Source organism: Melozone crissalis, unplaced genomic scaffold (assembly GCF_028551555.1).
Source record: "Melozone crissalis strain CALT ecotype California unplaced genomic scaffold, PUWL_Pcris_2 ptg000018l_1, whole genome shotgun sequence".
NCBI lineage: Eukaryota > Metazoa > Chordata > Aves > Passeriformes > Passerellidae > Melozone > Melozone crissalis.
Genome location: NW_026535796.1, coordinates 41,430,979 through 41,449,020, shown reverse-complemented (window position 1 = coordinate 41,449,020; position 18,042 = coordinate 41,430,979). Strand labels below are relative to the sequence as shown.

The 18,042-nt window shown below is 38.9% G+C and overlaps 1 protein-coding gene across 11 annotated transcripts in view; it reads right to left on the bottom strand.

The window, feature by feature from the left end:
* UNC79 (unc-79 homolog, NALCN channel complex subunit) overlaps positions 1–18,042 on the bottom strand; it is a 107,898-nt gene that overhangs the window by 54,046 nt on the left and 35,810 nt on the right. For all 11 annotated transcript variants that reach the window (XM_054276462.1, XM_054276469.1, XM_054276463.1 and 8 more), the window contains 12 exons: positions 17,875–18,015; positions 16,353–16,574; positions 15,496–15,723; positions 13,976–14,117; positions 13,504–13,583; positions 13,271–13,419; positions 12,094–12,251; positions 11,574–11,755; positions 10,105–10,306; positions 8,331–8,510; positions 7,243–7,308; positions 3,178–3,464 (listed from right to left, as the gene is read on the bottom strand). In XM_054276462.1, coding sequence (XP_054132437.1) covers positions 3,178–3,464; positions 7,243–7,308; positions 8,331–8,510; positions 10,105–10,306; positions 11,574–11,755; positions 12,094–12,251; positions 13,271–13,419; positions 13,504–13,583; positions 13,976–14,117; positions 15,496–15,723; positions 16,353–16,574; positions 17,875–18,015 — 2,037 coding nt within the window. The remainder of the gene's footprint in view (positions 1–3,177; positions 3,465–7,242; positions 7,309–8,330; positions 8,511–10,104; positions 10,307–11,573; positions 11,756–12,093; positions 12,252–13,270; positions 13,420–13,503; positions 13,584–13,975; positions 14,118–15,495; positions 15,724–16,352; positions 16,575–17,874; positions 18,016–18,042) is intronic.

Sequence of the window (18,042 nt, the reverse complement as noted above, 5' to 3'; positions counted from 1 at the left end):
TTATCTCGTTCTAAATAAAATGCTCATCAATCTTAAGTGGTGGTGTTGCTTCAGACAGGTTGCTGTGATTACTGTTGGTCACATGCCTTGCCTCCATCACGACCTTTGAAGAGCATCATGCTATTTGGGCCCAGTGGTTTGAATCCTAGGAGTGATTCAGAAGTGCAGTGAAGCCATATATTCCCACTACCCTGGCACAACTGTGTTTCCCTTGAAACTGCAATGCCATTTTTCATCATCTTCCTATCAGTCTTCCAACATGAGCTGTTTTCAAAATCACACATGCTGAAATCAGCAGTTAAACAGACCATAACAAGGCTCCACAAAGCCCTTGTGTCTGATGCTGCCCTATGCTGGTTGACACCCAGGAAGGTGCAGCAACAAGCCAAGGCAGCTCCAACACAACTCCCAAGATCTAACATGCCCCTGCAGTTTCAGTGGACTTAGTGAATTTTATCAGCAGCTCTCTACATCTAAACAGACAGCCTATGCTTCTTTTGTTTTGTTTTATTAAAACAAGCAGAAGAGACTAATTTACAAACACTAAACTCGTGGTCTCAAGTTCTCTCCTGAACAAGCCAACTAGAAGTTTTTCCCTGTAAAATTCTCCAGTTTGACGTGCAGCTGTCTCAAATACTTGTGCAGAGCTGAATAGATGAATCCCGTGTCTATCCATGTAGGGTGAGTCAGTCGAATATATGATTTATATCACCAAATTCCGTCCTACCCCCAGGGAGCGAGAGTTACACAGCACGGGTAGGACAAGCTCATCCATAGAAAGGAGGCAGAGCGCAGCCTAACGGAGCACATCCCGTAACGCAAACACGCCTGCCGCTGAGCAGAGCCATTTTCCAAGCTGCCGTAGGAAAATAAGGAATGAAAGAATAGAGGAATAAAGGAATAAGAAAGGAATAAAGGAATAAGAAAGGAATAAAGGCCGCGGGAGAGGCGGGGCGGAGCCCGCGCCGGGACAACGCGCTGCGCAACAGCGCCACCGCGCGGGCAAACAGTGCCACTGCCGAGCAACCCGGGCTTTCGGAGCCCGGAACACTCGGAGCTCACGGTGAAAATTTTGATTTTTGGTTTTGGTTTTTTTCTAATCGAAGTCTCCACTCGAACCAAGCTTGGAATCAAAATCAGCGAACAAGCAAGCAAACCTAATCCCAACCTTTGTGCAGCTCAGGGGGTAAAGCAAGTATTTATGGCTTGGGAAAGAAGAACAACTGAAATCGATCTCTTAAGAGCTCAGCACTAAATTTTCACTCTGTAAACACATCTTCAGATTACAAATGGCATTTCTCTTGCAGAAAAGGTGATTCCAAACACAAAGCAGCCTTACAGTAAGAAAATAATTCTCCCAAAATACAAATTAAAGTTGATGTCTGCTGCACAGAAAAAAACCCTGGACTACTGAAGCTCTCAAACTCCTTTTGACATCAGAGGAACCAGAATTCAGTTATAAAGATTTAAACACAAATGGTGAATTTGGCTCCCACAAGACATTTGTGAAGGTGTCTTGTGTGAGACATTTAAAGGTGGAAGAGAAAGGCAGGGGCTGATATTTACAGTTGCAGTAAGGAGCACTTCTGAAAATCAGTCCAATTATCATCACTGAAATTTGGGCTTCGAAACTTGGAAAACACTTGGAAAACAAATGTGGAAGACGCTGCTCTGTGATCTAAACTGCCACTTCCAGACTCTCAATACAAGAGCAACAGGTCTGAATCTGCTTTTACACTCTTTAATTTAAAACTGCACAAACAAAAGATGATTAACACAGAGCTCTGGGACAATGGAACCCAATGCATTTGCAGCTACTCAGTTTGCATTAACACCATCTTAACACACACCATTAACACACTGCTTCCCAAAATATGAATACCTGACATCTCTCCAGCTGTGAAAGTTTATCCAACTATCAACATCACATTTAACTTTGAAAAATCACTGATTCTAACGCATGAACCAGAAAATCTTGCTAAGATCTGCAGATCCAGAAGAGACAAGGATAGCTTTGAGCAATGTTTGAAAGTTACAGAGGACATCTGAAAACACAGCCTTCTTCATCTCCTAAGGTAATCCTTTATGAGAGACTGTGATAAGGAAAAAGCACTGAAGTGATGATGATGCTCCACTGCAAATAGGAATATTCTGCAAGTGCAAAACATTTTTCAGACCACTACCACCCACTACTCTATCAGCAGGAATTAATTGAGCTTTAGAAAAGTCTTGCGAGGTAGAAAATTATGGTCTTCCTTACAAGATGGAGAAAGAAGGCACAAGGAAAGGATATGCTTGGTAATTTATCACAGCAATATAGGCAAAACTTCATAATGGCAATAGTACTCCCTAGGAAAGGGAGAACAGAAAGTCCTGGTGCACTGTAAGGAAGAAAAATGAGTCTCCTGCAAAGTGAAGAATGTTGAAGAGTTCACAGACTGTGAACTCTTCTTCCGTAGGGAAACTCATCTTCCAGAGGGAAACAAAACAAGAACAGGTTCTCCTGAAGAACAAAGGAGGAAATATTCATGAGGAAAGTAAGGCATTCAAAGGCTAGTGAAAGAAGGCAGAGGTTAGAAGCAGTCTCTAATTTCTCATACAGTGGTAGTATTTGCATGCCTCCATGCACACAAAACTAATCTCTTCACCAGTGATGCAGCAACTTTAGACAACCAGTGGAAAGAAATTTCTTCACAAGCTGAAAATGCGTTGAAATTTTGAGTAGGATTGTTGAGATATTGGGACACAAGACAGATGATGGACTTTGGACCTGGTTAGCATAAGAGATTTGATAACAGGTTACCTTGGTAAAAACAAACAGAACTTTGAGGATTAAAAGAAGATTCAATCAGACTGGTTTACTGGAAAAAAAAAATTTCATTAAACTCTGCATGCAAGAGATGTTGTAATATGCATAAGTTTGTGATTTTAACCTAATCATTGAAGTAAATGTTACTAGTCTTCCTAAAACAGTATATAAGCATTGGTAGTGCACAACAAATTCAGATTCTGATCACCTTCTGATCACCTATCAATCTTGCCTGTCTCTCTTCATCGCCAACATAGGATTATTACCTCATTCAGCCATTATTTCACTACAAAGAAGGCTGTGCTACCATTATTTCAACAACAGGCAATAATAAATAGCAGCAAAAGCTAGTAAGTGCCTTCACCTACTTGTGCTATTCCAGCAATAAAGGCATTAAAGCAGGTTGAGACACGCATTTTTTGGGGTGCAATCATGAAGCATCCTTCCTGCTGATCGTAGCCAAGCAGGACGTACAGATGGCGCTTGACCGTGTTGAAAGCTTTGGCACTGCTGATGTCCGACTCTGCACTGCTCTCATCCTTTGCCATGAACTTCATCAGCACTGTGATCAGCTGGTGGACAGTCTGGTGGTCAATCCCAGCATCCTCTGGCAGCAGGTCTTTTATTGTATTATCGTTCTCTGGGGAAGGTTGTCCTATGGGCACAAGAGACATTGGTATCAAACACTGGAGAACACTGTGTAACCTCTGTAAATCCAAACAATAGGGTACAGGACACACCAGAATTTTTTCCCAGAGTTCATCGCTCCATTTCTGCCCAAATACAGCCGGTGAAATTGCAGGAGACAGGCATGCACTACTGAGGACATTGCTCCTCTGTTGCCTCAGGTCCAACAGCACAGAAACACCTAATGTGTCACTCATCTCCATTCCTCAGCTTTCCCATGCTTAGTGGAGCACTTTATTTCCCATCCCAGTGCATTTCTGCCATATTGAACGTTATTACTCTTCCACATCCATCAAATCCTACTGCCACTAAATTCTCATCTGGTATGGTTATCAGTCTTTCCTCAGTAAACATGAACAGACATCAGTCTTTTCCAGTGGAAAATGTACGAAATGGCAAGGGTAGGAAATATGAAAAGATGTACAAAATAATGATTAAACAAAGAATGAAGACTTCCCCTATTAGCACAAACCTGTATTTCTCTTAAATAACTTGTAGTATTACAAATAACTTGTAAATAAAGAGTGTTATTTTAATATTCTAATTTACCTATATTCTCGATGTGATATGCTATTCTGCCAAAGGATTCCTTTGCTGGACAACTGCATCTGTCTTAGGTTGTTCACAAGAAAAACTGCAATGTCTGTAATTTTTTAAAATAGTTTTAAAGTGTGTTGCATTTGTATTTATGGGTGAACAGAAGTTTGTTTGGCTGTTTTGCAAAGCATGGGAGACAGCTGTCATTTCTATGACAGGTGAAAATTAAAACTATGCAGGGGGCAGGAATTTTCAGATCCACTTCTATTAAGAATAACTTTCCTTTATTGGTCTTATTTGGATTAGAAGAAATAATGAACTTTATGTTATACAACATTTTTAGTTCCAGTTTTCATTGGGATTTTTACTTAAAAACCCTCCTTCAAAATGGAAATTTTCTACCCAAACTTTTGCTGGACCAAGATTTACAGATACAAAACCAATGAATTCTGAGATAATTAGAATCAGAAATAAAGCAAAACCATTTTCAGAAGTACTTCAAAAATATACACAGAAAGTAATCTTAGCTTCATGGATATAAACTGAGAAATAATCTTTATTCTTATATAATATTACACCCAGGTTAAAATTTTCCATGTAATTATATCATAAAGACACAATTTTCATAAGGATGATCTCTGACTGTATTATTCAGCCCTATTTATTTTCATCTCTATAACATGTTGTGAGATTTTCAATAAAATAAAGGAGATAAGATGAAACGAATGAAAAGATCATTGGGCTCTAAATAAATCCTGGTTCTCCAAATAGAATCCAAAGAGTAATTAATCTGAAAACTTAAACCATTTTATTTTCACCTGCTGAACAATGTAATTTAGAAGCTCAGTGATAAAATATTCAATTTCAAAAGTGTTTCATAACTCTAACACAAGCTAACAGACACTTCTCAGGACTTTTCCTAACATTTTACTTTTCCAGAAATATTACTGCACTTTCTGATGCATTAAAGAGCTCATTTCTCATACTGTACCCTCAAAGAAAACTATACAGCAGGATAGAGTGAACAGACCTTCACCCTGATTTGTCACAGCTGTACTAAGGATCAAGTCTATGGAATGTCATTCACCCCATTTTGATTTCTGATGTAGGAACCTGCAAAAAACCAGCAATGGAGAACTACTTGTTTAAAACTACAGAAACTGTACAATACAGTTTAATCCAGATCTTCAGAGTCTGGAAAACTTCTTCTGCTGTCTGGAATGTCTTAGGTTATATCAGGCCTGAACTAAACATTCATTTCATCAACAGAAGATACACATGATACCACATGAGGCTGTTTAAATCCAAGCTTGGAATGCAAATCCAAGACAGCTCTGTCTTTACAGTGGCTAGGGTAACTTTTATCCCTTAAAATTCACGAGCATTTGTATGTGCCTATACAAGGTATACAGATACAGACACCTATCCAACCCAGCCCTCATCAAAACCTTCTCACATCACCAAACACACAGCCAGGTAACATACAGCCTCCACGCCCTAATTCAATCTAGCCTTATCTCCAAAGATTCATCTCTTTATTCATATGTGCCTTATATCAGACCCCTTCACCTTCAAATTATTTTAAGGTATATCACAATGTAACATAAAACAGCAGATCAGGATTATAGCAGGGTTCATCATCCCAACTGTGATCCCCTTCACTGAAACTCTGTCACTGACTGTCCAGGATACTGCACAGAACATAGGAACATTATCCTGGTGCTTAATCCATACAGAATGCACACTGAATTCAGCTTGCATTTAGACTGTGCAAGGATGCCTGGTTTAGATCTAGAAAGAACAGATGAGCATGAAAACTGGTTCATTCAAGGGCTATGTATAAAATACATGTTATTCTACAACAGATGTACATCCTCCATTTAGGAGTCAGTCGGTTCCTTAGCTGAAACACATATGCTCAGTACTGCCAATGTAGCGTTAAAAACTGAAACAAACCTCAAAAAAATTTTTTTACAAACATACAAGCTTTTGGGAAGAAATAATAAACATTGGTCAGGAGAAAAGGGACAGTAATTAGTCTTCTAGTTTCCAAATCATCCGTCATATCCTGAATCATATTATCAGAATTTTCTTGAGCTCAGTAGTTATTAGATGCATGAAACATTTTATATACACATTTTTAGTGGAAACTTTGTTTTAACCTTAGGTGATGAACTACCTAAGCCTGGAAAGTAAAGTGTAGCAATACCAAAATACATCTGATAAAACCACAAAGGGTAACAACGCCTACTGTGGGACTGACAGTTCTTATGCAACAAATTCCTTTAAGCCCAGTATTTAGCAGGTGGTTGGTGCTGTTAAATGAAGAACAATCATCCACTGATATACCTGTTTATTGCATCATGATGTCACTTGTTCCCTCTGTGAGCCTGTGACAACCCACACATATGTTCTGTAAGGAACTAGTTTATTTCCAGCTCTCAGGCTAGCACAGCAGGACTATATCCTGAGAACTCAGAAATTCCCCTATTTCATTTCACAGCTTAGTCAGCTCCCACAGTGACAAGGTATCTTCTTTTCAGCTGATCATCAAATAAGTTGATATATTTTGATTAGAAATTTGCATCTGTTGGAAGTATTTCAAATCTTGAAGACAGAACATGAAAAGATCTGAATCTGACATCTTTTCATTTCCAAATCATCAGCCTACACAGCACTCAGAGCAATAACTGTCAGTAGCCACAATTATTAAGAGATTCCTTGGATCCTGCTGTGCTACCTATTCTACAGAAGCCTGACAGAAGGGTGACATCTTCAGAAAATGTCAGTAAATACAAAATAAGGGACTTGAGATATTTATAAGCATGCAGAGTGTAATATACAGTACTGACAGGCAAAGGCATTCTGTCTGCTGTCTTTAAAATCTGAAGGACCCAAAGACCTGACTCAAAACAAGTGACCCATGGGGCCAGTCTAACAAATATTTACTTGTGGGCAATCAAACACAGGAGGGTGAGGCACTGCTGGCATAGCCGACGGACTCCAAAGTCTGTCTTACAACTGGAGGCAGCTTTCAGTACAGACTGAGAGCAAAGCTTCAATTTACACTTTTTGGAACCGTGCTGAGACGTGATTCATTTAGACAACTTCCATCTTGTGCAAGTTTATCTCATGATTCAGTAAGAAAGTCAGAGTTAGAGCCTTCCTTTTCCTGTTCCATCAAAATACACCTCTTTTGTCACACCCACCTGGTGTTTGCTCTGGTGTTCCTCCAAGTGCTGGTGCAGACTGCTCATGTCTGGTCAAGCTCACAGCTTTAGAAAAAAAACAAAAGCAACTCTGTTTAATAAGGCAGCACTGACATCTTACACTTAGCATATATTCAGTGCTAGCACATTTATGTTCATTTACTCATGCACTGTTGTCAGGCAGTGAGTGTAACTGCTTGGAACATGTCACTTGTGTGCCCTACAGATTTTGTGCACTATGTTCTATAACTCTAATTTTCTCCATCATTTAATTTTGCTAGTACAAGAGTCAGCACACAGGAGTCCCTGTGCAGCATCAGTAATTGGTCATGAAGGATTACCTAAGAATTCCAAAATATTCAGGGGTACTGTGTTGGAAAGAATATATATTGCAGTGTTGGAAAGAAAATTACCTTTTAAGTTAATTGTTCACTAGCAACCAGGTCTGAAAGTTTTATCAGTTCCTATTACATGGGTAAGAGCAATGTGAGAGGTTCAATTTAAACATAAAGAATAATCTGTGTTTGCAAAATTCTTTAAATGAGAATAGATAAGCTTCATTTCTGCTAGGAAAGGTATCTGCATGGCACTCCAGACAATCCCATGGTTTTCCAGCACTAAGTCCTCCTGTAGAAGCCATCAGGAAAGACATGTTGCATGGACATTGTTTCCTTACCAACAGAATGCTGAATATATTCAAAAACGCATTTGAGCCATTAACAGCTGTTTTTAAGAAATCTAGCATATGCTGCATGCACTGATTAATAATTATAATTAATAAATATATTAGTAATAGAGGATTTTTTCAGTAAAATCTGTATCTATTTAAGACAAAACTACTGCATATTAGCCACAAATAAAAATAAAGATCTAGAAAAGACAAACTAGTTTTGGAGCATTTTATTCTGGCCTTTTAAACAGACACATCTAGACACAATTTGTCTAAGTTCTTTATCAAATGCCCTAACTTCTCATTATCAGAAACCAACTGGATGAATATTGACAACTCCAATGTGTACCCATTGACGGGATACGATCCATGGGGAGAAGACAGAGGTGTGTCACACAAACATAAACAGGTACTCAACGAATTTTGGTGGTTAGGGTTTCAGGAAGGGAGAGCGCTCTCTTGGACTCGGCGGGTCCCTTGACGCTGTCCCGCAGGGAGCGCACGCTCTTCTGGCGGTTACGCGCGAAACGAGCCCTCTTGATCTTCCACATTGCCGCATCACTGAGGTTGGCCACGTTTGTCCTGACAGCAGTGATAGCTTTGCAAATGCAATGGACCAAGTTAGGATTCATTCCACACCATGGGGAGGGGTCCTACTGCTGCCAAGTGCCAAATGCAACTGGGCCCCGGGTCCCACTTCAGCCAAGAAAGTTTCAAATGGGCCCACGGGGTCCATCTGCAAGGTACTCATGTGCATGCTCTCATTCTGAAAACCATACAACTCCAAGAGGCATAACTGTGTTAAAAGATTATGCTGGTCAAAAACAGATTCTTGAAGCCAAAAACTGAATTTCAGGCTAAGAGAATATGAGGTGCCCCCTATTTAAAACAGCAGAAATCTCACAAGTATGGATCACATTTGGTGTACTCAAACCTAACCATGGCCTCTAGTTTTGCCTTACTAACCTCCTGTTCTGCCTGCACCTACCATCCTGATTTTGAATTCAAAATTCTGTGAGTGTAGATTATGGAGTTACAGTGGTGTTATCAGTAGTATCACTGCATGTCTTAATGGGATCACCAATACTTTTTCACACTCACATCTACAGTGCACTGGAACCCTTTGAGTTTAATCATCTGAGCGACTTTAGTCAGTGAGCCCATCCTTTGCATCACCCATCTCTTTGAAACGGCAAAGAAAAAGGTTCAAAAGAAATCTGATCATTTTCTTGTGCTTATTTTAAATCACTCAAAAATATTCCTATTTAAAGATATTGCCCTACATTTGCAGCCAGAGGTGTTAGAAACTAGTGGCAAGACACCCTCCTCAGGCCACCCTAGCAGTTCCCAGCACTGGGTCAAGCTACTCACATATGGAGAAGAATATACCTTTGCAGTTCCACCCCTGTCCTGTGGAGCAGTCACAGCATCTAAACTTTTTTAGGTACTGGGCTCCATGCAAATGTAGAAGGAAGCATTAGGCTGCTGAGGGAACATGCACTGTTCAAACAGCTGCTCCCATCTCCTCCAGGAAATGGAAATAGATCTGACTTATAGGCCACCACTTGGGTTAGGAAGTTTTCAATTATTCAGCATTCTAAAAATTTATACATGAATTAATTTTTAGTGCCTCTCTAGTGAAAGGAAGATTTGGTTTCTCATTTAGAAATCAAGTACGAACAGGACAAACATTTAAAAACATTTGTCACTGCAAAAATAGTTAACTGAGCACTGGCTCTAGGAGTCCATGTATCTCTTACACTGTGCCACACACATTGGGGCTTTTCAGAGGGTCAAACAGCTCCTAGGGCTGACTTTGTACAGACCACCACAGGACAGGACTGGCCATGATCTGGGACTTGAAGAACAGCAACTGTGACAGCATTAGAACTTCTACAATAGAACAAGTGGGTTAGTGTGGGTTGCAGGTGATCATAGAATCAGACCACAATTCAACCAAGGCTGGTAATCACATCCTAATGAGCAAAACACAACACCCAAAAGTGCAACAGCCTAATCTGTATTCAGGAAGTAAAAAATGCTAACTTCAATTTATTTTATTTTGGCCTGAAAGATTACTTAATTTCAGAGAATTTATATACATGAGACCTGCAACTCTGTCAGACTCTTGTAAGCAGCTAAAATTCCAGAAGCTGGTAAAAAGCAATCAGATTCATTTGAAATATGCTTACTTGTTGGGAAAGGAAATTCTTTGTTGCAGTCCAGATGAAGCTGAGCCTCCAAACTCAGGGTCTCAAAGCGATTCACAAAGAACTCCCAGCTCAAAGCTGGGATATCTGCTTTTAGAAAATGAAGTAGCAAAAGCTTACTAAGAATTGTGGGCCTATCCTTGACAACTGTGTCAAACTGGAAATCAAGGCAGAGGCAGAGACCCTATAGAGGGAAACAAGGAAAACAACATATAACTGAGATATGAGATCCCTTAAGGATTTTTTAAATAAAGGGAGGTCAAAGCTCATAACTTCTCCTGTCGGTTAATACAGGATCAAGGTTTAGCTCCTTTTTTCTACCAAGTCCTTTAAATCAGAACTAATGCTACTGGTATCGGGGAGAGAGTAAGGTAAGTAAAGAGATAAATAAGCATCCTATTTTGAATGTAGAATTTTCTAAGATTTTGAGTAATACAAAGGTACAGGCAAAGTTCTATCCTACTGCATATTTGGTACATGATATCAAAGTGCTTTGCTCACGCTCCCCATCGGAGAAAAATGTTACATTTATGTAACTGAATCAAGCCCTTAATTACAAAGAGAATGAATCACCAAGGTTAAACAGGGGAAGCAAGATTACACTGTGAAGTGTATCAGAGGCACTTAGCCTGAAAATTCTTCTGTACAATATCTGCACTAGAATTTTGTCTGGACTGTCGAGATTTATGTTTGATAAGAAAGCCCACATATTGAATATGAAAGTGCAGTATACTGGTCTCATTGAACCCAAGTTCAGTAATAGTGTCATTGAACTCAATTTCTCTGGAAATTATTTTGAAAAGGTACCAAATGGAATTAAACTAGCAAACATTAACAGCTTTTTGTAGGCAGTAACCCTGAGATCTTTAAAATACATATTCATTCTATTCTCCACAGAGCTAGAACTGAATTTTTCTATGAGATTTATTTTTTTATCTTGCTTTTCTCTCTTAGATTAAATCTCTGTTTATATTTAATCATGAGAATCATGACTGGCAGGCTCTCTGACATAATATTACATGTCTAAGTGAATCTTGAAAAGATCAAGATCAGGTTTGGTTTTGCTCAAATATATTTTCTCACTGTGAGCTCAGCAAGGTCTCATAAGACTTAGAATTTTTTTTTTAATTGTAAAATACCAAATTATTTTCAAATAATCAAAAAAAAGTCATTTTCTACAACAGCAGTTCAAACACAATAATCCTCTGCAGCCATCAAAATATTTATGGTTGGATTCAATCTTAAGAATTATTTTTTCCATGATTCCAAGTTGGGTTAGGGCAGTATGATTCCCCTCGGTTATTTTGTGCATATGCCAAGTACCAAGACCAGTAATGCTTGCCTAAAGAGGGATTAGCAGGGACTGTGATGTTGTACATGTGAACTCCAGGTGAAAAGGTGAAAAGGCAGCTTTCCACTGGAATGTATTTTTTCCCATGTAGCACACTCACCTGTAGAGCTGGCCTCTTTATGGTGTCAAGTAATAGTCCAGCTCTTGTAGCCACTGCTGGGTTGACATCTTCCACAGCAGTCAGGAAACAGCAGAATGCATGAGCCAAAGAGTACTTCAGTAGGTGGTTTTTTGTCACAGAGTGAATGTCCAAAAATCTGCACAACACAGCCACTTTCTCAACTGTAGCAGTGAGACAAGAGGCATATTCATTTAGGCAATGTTTTATGTACTGATTAATACACAGATTAATACATAGAAATATGCACAGCTGAGAAAGTAACAAAGAAAAATAACTAGAAAGAGCTATAATTTTGATTTTTATTATCCAAAATGTCTCATCTTCCCCTTTATTTTACTGCACACTGTTTTGCCATAGTTTGCCACCAAACTATCTCCAAAACTCTCCAAAGCAGCAAAAAGTTCACCATCTGCTATATGTCTCCTCAGTTACTGCAGAGAAAGCTCTACTTCTTCAGAGAAGAAACAAAGAGAAAATAAAGTACATTTCTCAGGCCTACCTGCTTCAAATCTCATCTTCCAGTCCTTACTGTTGAAATTGCTGTTTATGATTGTCCAGAAAATGTCAGCTCCATGAGGAAGTGAAAGGGCATGAAGAAGAAGCGGGACTGCCAGGGAAGAAAGCTGAGAAAATTCAGACTTCACAACTCCCCATAAGCTGGCAAGACAAAAAAGAGCAAGCCTGCTTATAAAGACACTCCCTTGATATCCTTTCTTCTAAATATAAAGAACTTTCCATGAAAAACTCTATGAGCCGTGCTGGGCATTTATGTGAATACTACAGAGTGGATTGTAGTAAAAACAGAGTAGGAAAAAAGAGCTACTTGCAAATCTTCAACTACAGCATTTTTTATTGAAAATCTAGGTTCAAAATTCCTCACTTTGAAATATTTCATTTTGAAAGAGTTTGCCTAGTTCAAGACAACTGCCATGGAACACAGTCTGTGCTACGAATTAGGAGTTTCAGCATGACCACATAAGCCACATGAACTGTCTTGACACCAAAAAACATGTGCATCTACAAGTAACTAAGAAGCTGGATATTCACAATTTGCTGGTATAGATTCAGGACAGATTCTCTAGGCTGCTAAAACCCTCAGTCTTGTGAGATGCTCAGTGAAATTGATACAGAGCAGCTGTTAAGTGCTGACAAACAGTATTTCAGAAGATGATATGCTGATGTTTACTCAGCTAGTTTTCTTCAGAAGTCCCTTTCTCCAAAGAGAATCTTAAAAGGCACAGATTTCAATCCAATTCACTCTAATGAACAAACTTCCTGTCCCTCACAAAAAATAAGGTGAAATACTATTGTTGTCTCAGCTTTAATGCTAAGGCCCTATAAACTGTGTGCCTGCCTTCACAACATCCTTTATTTTATTTTGTAGAGTATAGGAAGACACATCAGTCTCAGTTAATGGTATTATTGAATATGAGAGAGTCTGACTCAATGCAAAAGAGGTGGTTCACAATGGAGTAGCCATGATGGACACTGCAGGGTTACCCTGACTTCATTTACATCTTAATTAGCCTGTGCAATAACTTTCTTAATCTTTCCACAATTCCTCTACCACTCTTGTTAATTTCCCATAGTAAACTTGCAAATTCTTCGACACTAACAAAAATGTATACCTGGAGAACCAATGAAGTGTGAAGACAAAATATGCAATAATAACCCACCTTGCAATCAACATGTGATCTTGAATATAGGCAAGAAATTGTGGATGGTCTTTTCTTGCTATATACAGGCATTCCCCATGAAGACACAGGATCTTCAGACAATTCAGCATGTTAAAAAGAATGTCTGGTTCTTCAAACCTTGACATTTCCTGTGTAAACAGATGTTTCTCTCTCAACACAATGACATCACTTCACCAACAATACAAACTAAACTAACAAGCAATCAATGTTACCTGCAATATTGTGTATATGAGCTTCAAGGTAACTGGAAGCTGCTGATAACAAAACTTCCTTTCTGTGTCATTCTTTATCGCTGTTAAAAATGTAAGTTACAGACAATATTAAAATTCTTTTATCTATGAATTCAAAATGAAACTAAAGGATGTCAAGGTGATGAGAGATAAATTAATTCTAGGTAGATTAACCCTGCAGTCAGCAAAGTTTGCATAGCATGGAATGTGGCATCTAACGTTTTGGCTAGTTTATATGTTCAAAAAGCCTAGACTTCTTTTAACACTTTTGGGAGACAGTCTCACTTGCTATCAACTTTTTTACAGCATATCCAATTAATATGTTGAAAGAATTAAATGCATGATAAAAAATGTGACTGTGCACTGTTGGACTTAAAAGACTGCTTGTATTGTATATGAGTATAAGCATTTCTTTTAAAGCCTTAGTGCAATAACCTTTTCAGCCTCTACCTACCGGCATTTTCTGTGGTCTCTGTGTGATTTCCTGGGTTTTCTCCATGCTTTGGTGCTGATTTGTCTTCCTCTTCTCCTTCAGTTCCTATAATAAACTCAGGTCTAGTATACAGAAGACTATCCTCGAGGTTATCTGTGGGCTCCTTTAAGAATATAATAAGTTAAATTCATTTCTTGATGTTACCTACATACATGAGGCCATATCCTGCTGACTAAGCTACATTTGGTGTGACAAACTGAGCTCAAATGAGACATTCTTTGTTTAGTTCCTTGTATATTTATGCACTCAAATCACCTGCATATCTAAAATTTTGCATCAGCAAACGTATACTGACAAATAAGTGTGTTTCTGACATTGATTTAACAGAAACTGTATATCCATATTGGAGTTGAAGTGGATTCAATCTAGGGCCAATACTTCACCAAGTTTGTCATCCTTGCCTGAAAGGAGTAACAGACAGGAGCAGGGTGTTTCCTGCACTACTGTGGAGTTCCAGGCTTAGGGACAGGACCTACCTCAGCCACTTTTACACTGAAAACTGTAAACTCCAGGCTGTGTGGCAAGGAGCACAGGATTAAAGGCTCCCATTGTGATATTTTTGTTGTAAATTTCAGAGTGAAGTCTGGAAGTGTCCCAGCACCCAAAAGACTGCACTACTCACTAATATGCTATTGAGATGAGAATCTGTACTGGAGGGGCACGAGATGATTTTTCTAGCATAAATACTATATTGACTACTATGTGCAAAATAGCTACTTCTCACATACACATCAAATGAAATTCTGAAAATTTGACATATAACAAGTCATCACTATTCCCTCCATGGACGAAAAAAGCTAATAAAAATCTGCTACTAACACACTACAGCAAATGAGCATCAGAATAAATGGAATGATGCCTTCTTCTCAGCTACCAGATGGAACAGTTTCATATAATAGATATCAGCTTAAAATAAATTCATCAGACCACCACCACCACATGAAATTTTCCAATTCTTCTGCAAAGCTACAGAGAACTTTAATGATCACTAGTGACTGGAGAGGACATATCTGGGTCTGATAAAGTTGGATACTCAACCTGAAGTAAAATCATTTTTCCCACAGTGTTCAGGATTTCAAACAGTCAAGCTCCAACTAAGGCTTGCTCACTTGACAGCTGCTTCACTCAAAATCATCAATCATTTCAAAGTATCCACCCCTTGCTTTTAACAAAAGGTAAGTATTAACACTTTACATTTTATTTGAGACACAGTAGGATTGGAGTGATGCATGTCCAAAGTGAAACAGCACTTCAGTGTCCATGGGGGAAGAGTTCATGGTGGATGAATATTGCCATCTTCCCTGGGTTCTTTGAATCAGTTCAAACTCAGGAAATTTTACAGTTCAATGGCATTTTGCTTTAACCTCCCAAATCCTTCATGCCAAAAGCCAGTGCAGCTTTGCTTCCTGAGCACAATGGAATGAGAATAGTGAAGGAGTTGCAGCATACCAATAATACAGATTCTTTCCTGCTCTACTTACCACAAGCCTGATTTCTTCCTTGGGAGCAAGCTGCTCCAGCAGCTCAAAACCCAGCTGGTAACACAGAATGCTGGACTGGCACAGACCACATTCAACTGATTTTTCATCTTTCTGACAGGTGTGAGAACCACCCCAGGGCGCCTGAAACACATTGTTTATGATGGATATTATATCTTTTGAGATGCTGTTCTCTAAGCCCAAAGTGACACCATCATCCTGGAGTTCCATCTGAAAGAAAGTGAAAAGAGTAAGGATTTATTATTAATTTAAAAGGCAGAGTACAAACCATCTGCCTCTTCCTACATTTCTGCTAGTTTTATATTACAGTACCGAGAAGAATCTGAGATAAACTGTAACTCAGAGTTTTAAATTGCCATTGGTGTTGAGGCCCAAGCTCAAAAAGCTAGAGTAAATAGACAATTTCAAGAACAGAATCTATTAATTTTACCTGTAATACACTGTAATCCAAAACAAGTGTCCTTGAATTCACAATGTAGAAACTTAGCTATCCAAAAATTGATAACTTAAGCTTATCTACAAATCTCTGCCTCTAGTCTGTAAAAATAAACAAAGCTCCAAGGAGAAGTTCCTTTCCCTAATGTCAGGTTAATATCTAATCTGAATGTGGAGCTATCTAACTTCTTTGAACATTAACCTATAATTTCTATAAAGACAGATGACAGCTGTACTGGCACTTAAATGCCTTACACTTCATGCCAGGCCCTTAGCAGAAAGAGAATCAATACAGGATCAAAAGAATCAATGCCAGGCCCTAAGGAGAATGAATAAAGGAGAGCCAAAAGTGACTACAGAACTTGAGCATTCCTTCCATGTGGAAGTTTTTCTTCTGCAAGTACCTGCTTCAGGATTAGATCAAACATCAGAATGAAGCAATTAAGATTCATTTCCTCATCTTCACACTCAAAATCAATTGTTTTTCCACTAGGATGTCCAAAATTCTTGAAAGGGCTCTGAAAAGGACTACGTATTGGGCTCCGAAATGGGCTCTGGAAGGGGCTTGGGAAAGGACTCAGCATGTTGTGCTGAACTCTGCGCCCAGGGTCAGAAGCCACGCTCACCTGAAAACATAAAAAATCAACATGTCCAAATGACTGTTAGACACTTAAGCAATCTCATTCTATAAGAAATGCCAAAAATAGCAAGAACTCTGACAGCCCTGCCACTCCCTTGTGTAGCTTTTTTTGCAAAATATACAGGTGTCCCTTATTAACACCACTGAACGATAAGATACAGTGGAAGTACAGGAACCATATTCTGCCCAGATGATACATTCTCTCAAGCTGAGTAGCTGACATCCATTATGTTATTCCTCTAAGGAGAATTTCAACATCCAAAACCAAACTGAAAATTGGTGCAGGCAGTAAAGTAGCCATCAGGTTACAGTGATCTTCTCCATAATCCATGGACACTGACTTTAATAGCAGGAAGCTAATAAAGGAGCCCACCCCAAGAGAACTTTGTTAACTTAGACTGTACCAAGGATACAGCTAGCTGGAAATGAGCTAGACACAATGGCAGTAAGTTGTGTATGTCTGCACTGATTCATGCCCACACCACAGCTAAAACACCCTGAGAACTTCTAGGCATTGCAGGAAGATACACACTTAGATGACACACCAGGTCAATTTTCACACCAGCTATGGTCTGAAAGACCAGACAGAAAGTTTAATCATTTTTTCTGCTTAGTTTAGAAGTGATCATGGGCTAGGTATGGCAGTGCTCTCTGCAGAGCTGTATCAGAAGACCAGCAGACCACATGTAAGAAGTCATCAACTGCCTAGATGCTCTAGTTCCTTAAATGTAAGGAATCAGATCTTTCCAGCAACCTTGTTCCTGGTGTCCTTGAAGCACTTCATCCAAACTACTGAGAAATTAAGTTCACATCAGACCAAGTATGTGTAGTACCTATGTATTTGTACATATTTTCTTCCAGACCATAAGCCTTTGACAGACAACTTTAGATCACATTCTGCATCTCTTGTGTTTGGTACAAAAAATGCAGGGAATCAGAAATAATTTTTTCTTTCATACTCTTTCAAAACATACCTCGGCCCACCAAATTCATACCAGAATACAGAAGGTCATTCTGGATGACCAGTTGTCCATAACAGTTTGTTCCTGATGCAAAGAATCAAACAGCTTGAAAAAGATACTGAGTTCCTACCTGTGTTACCATTACTCTTTTATATGACAGAGCAATATTAACTGAAGTCATGCCAATTTTCTTTGATTTTCAAAATGTATACTGTTTTCAATCAAATGCTGCCATATTGAAAGATGTTTTTTAATTCTTCATGTGGACTCTATCAGGAAGATTGTTATAAGCAAAAAAAAATAAGCAGGATAAATAAAAGTTACCCTCCGAGCTGCAAGATTTCCTGCCAGTTCACTGACTCTTGATTTTCTTTGATTTGCTAATTCTTTTACAGAATTAACTCCATCAGAAAACATGCTGATTAGTAACTGAAGAGGAACCACAATGTCTAGTTCAGACAACACCTAAGGAAAGACAATAAATAAGAAAGC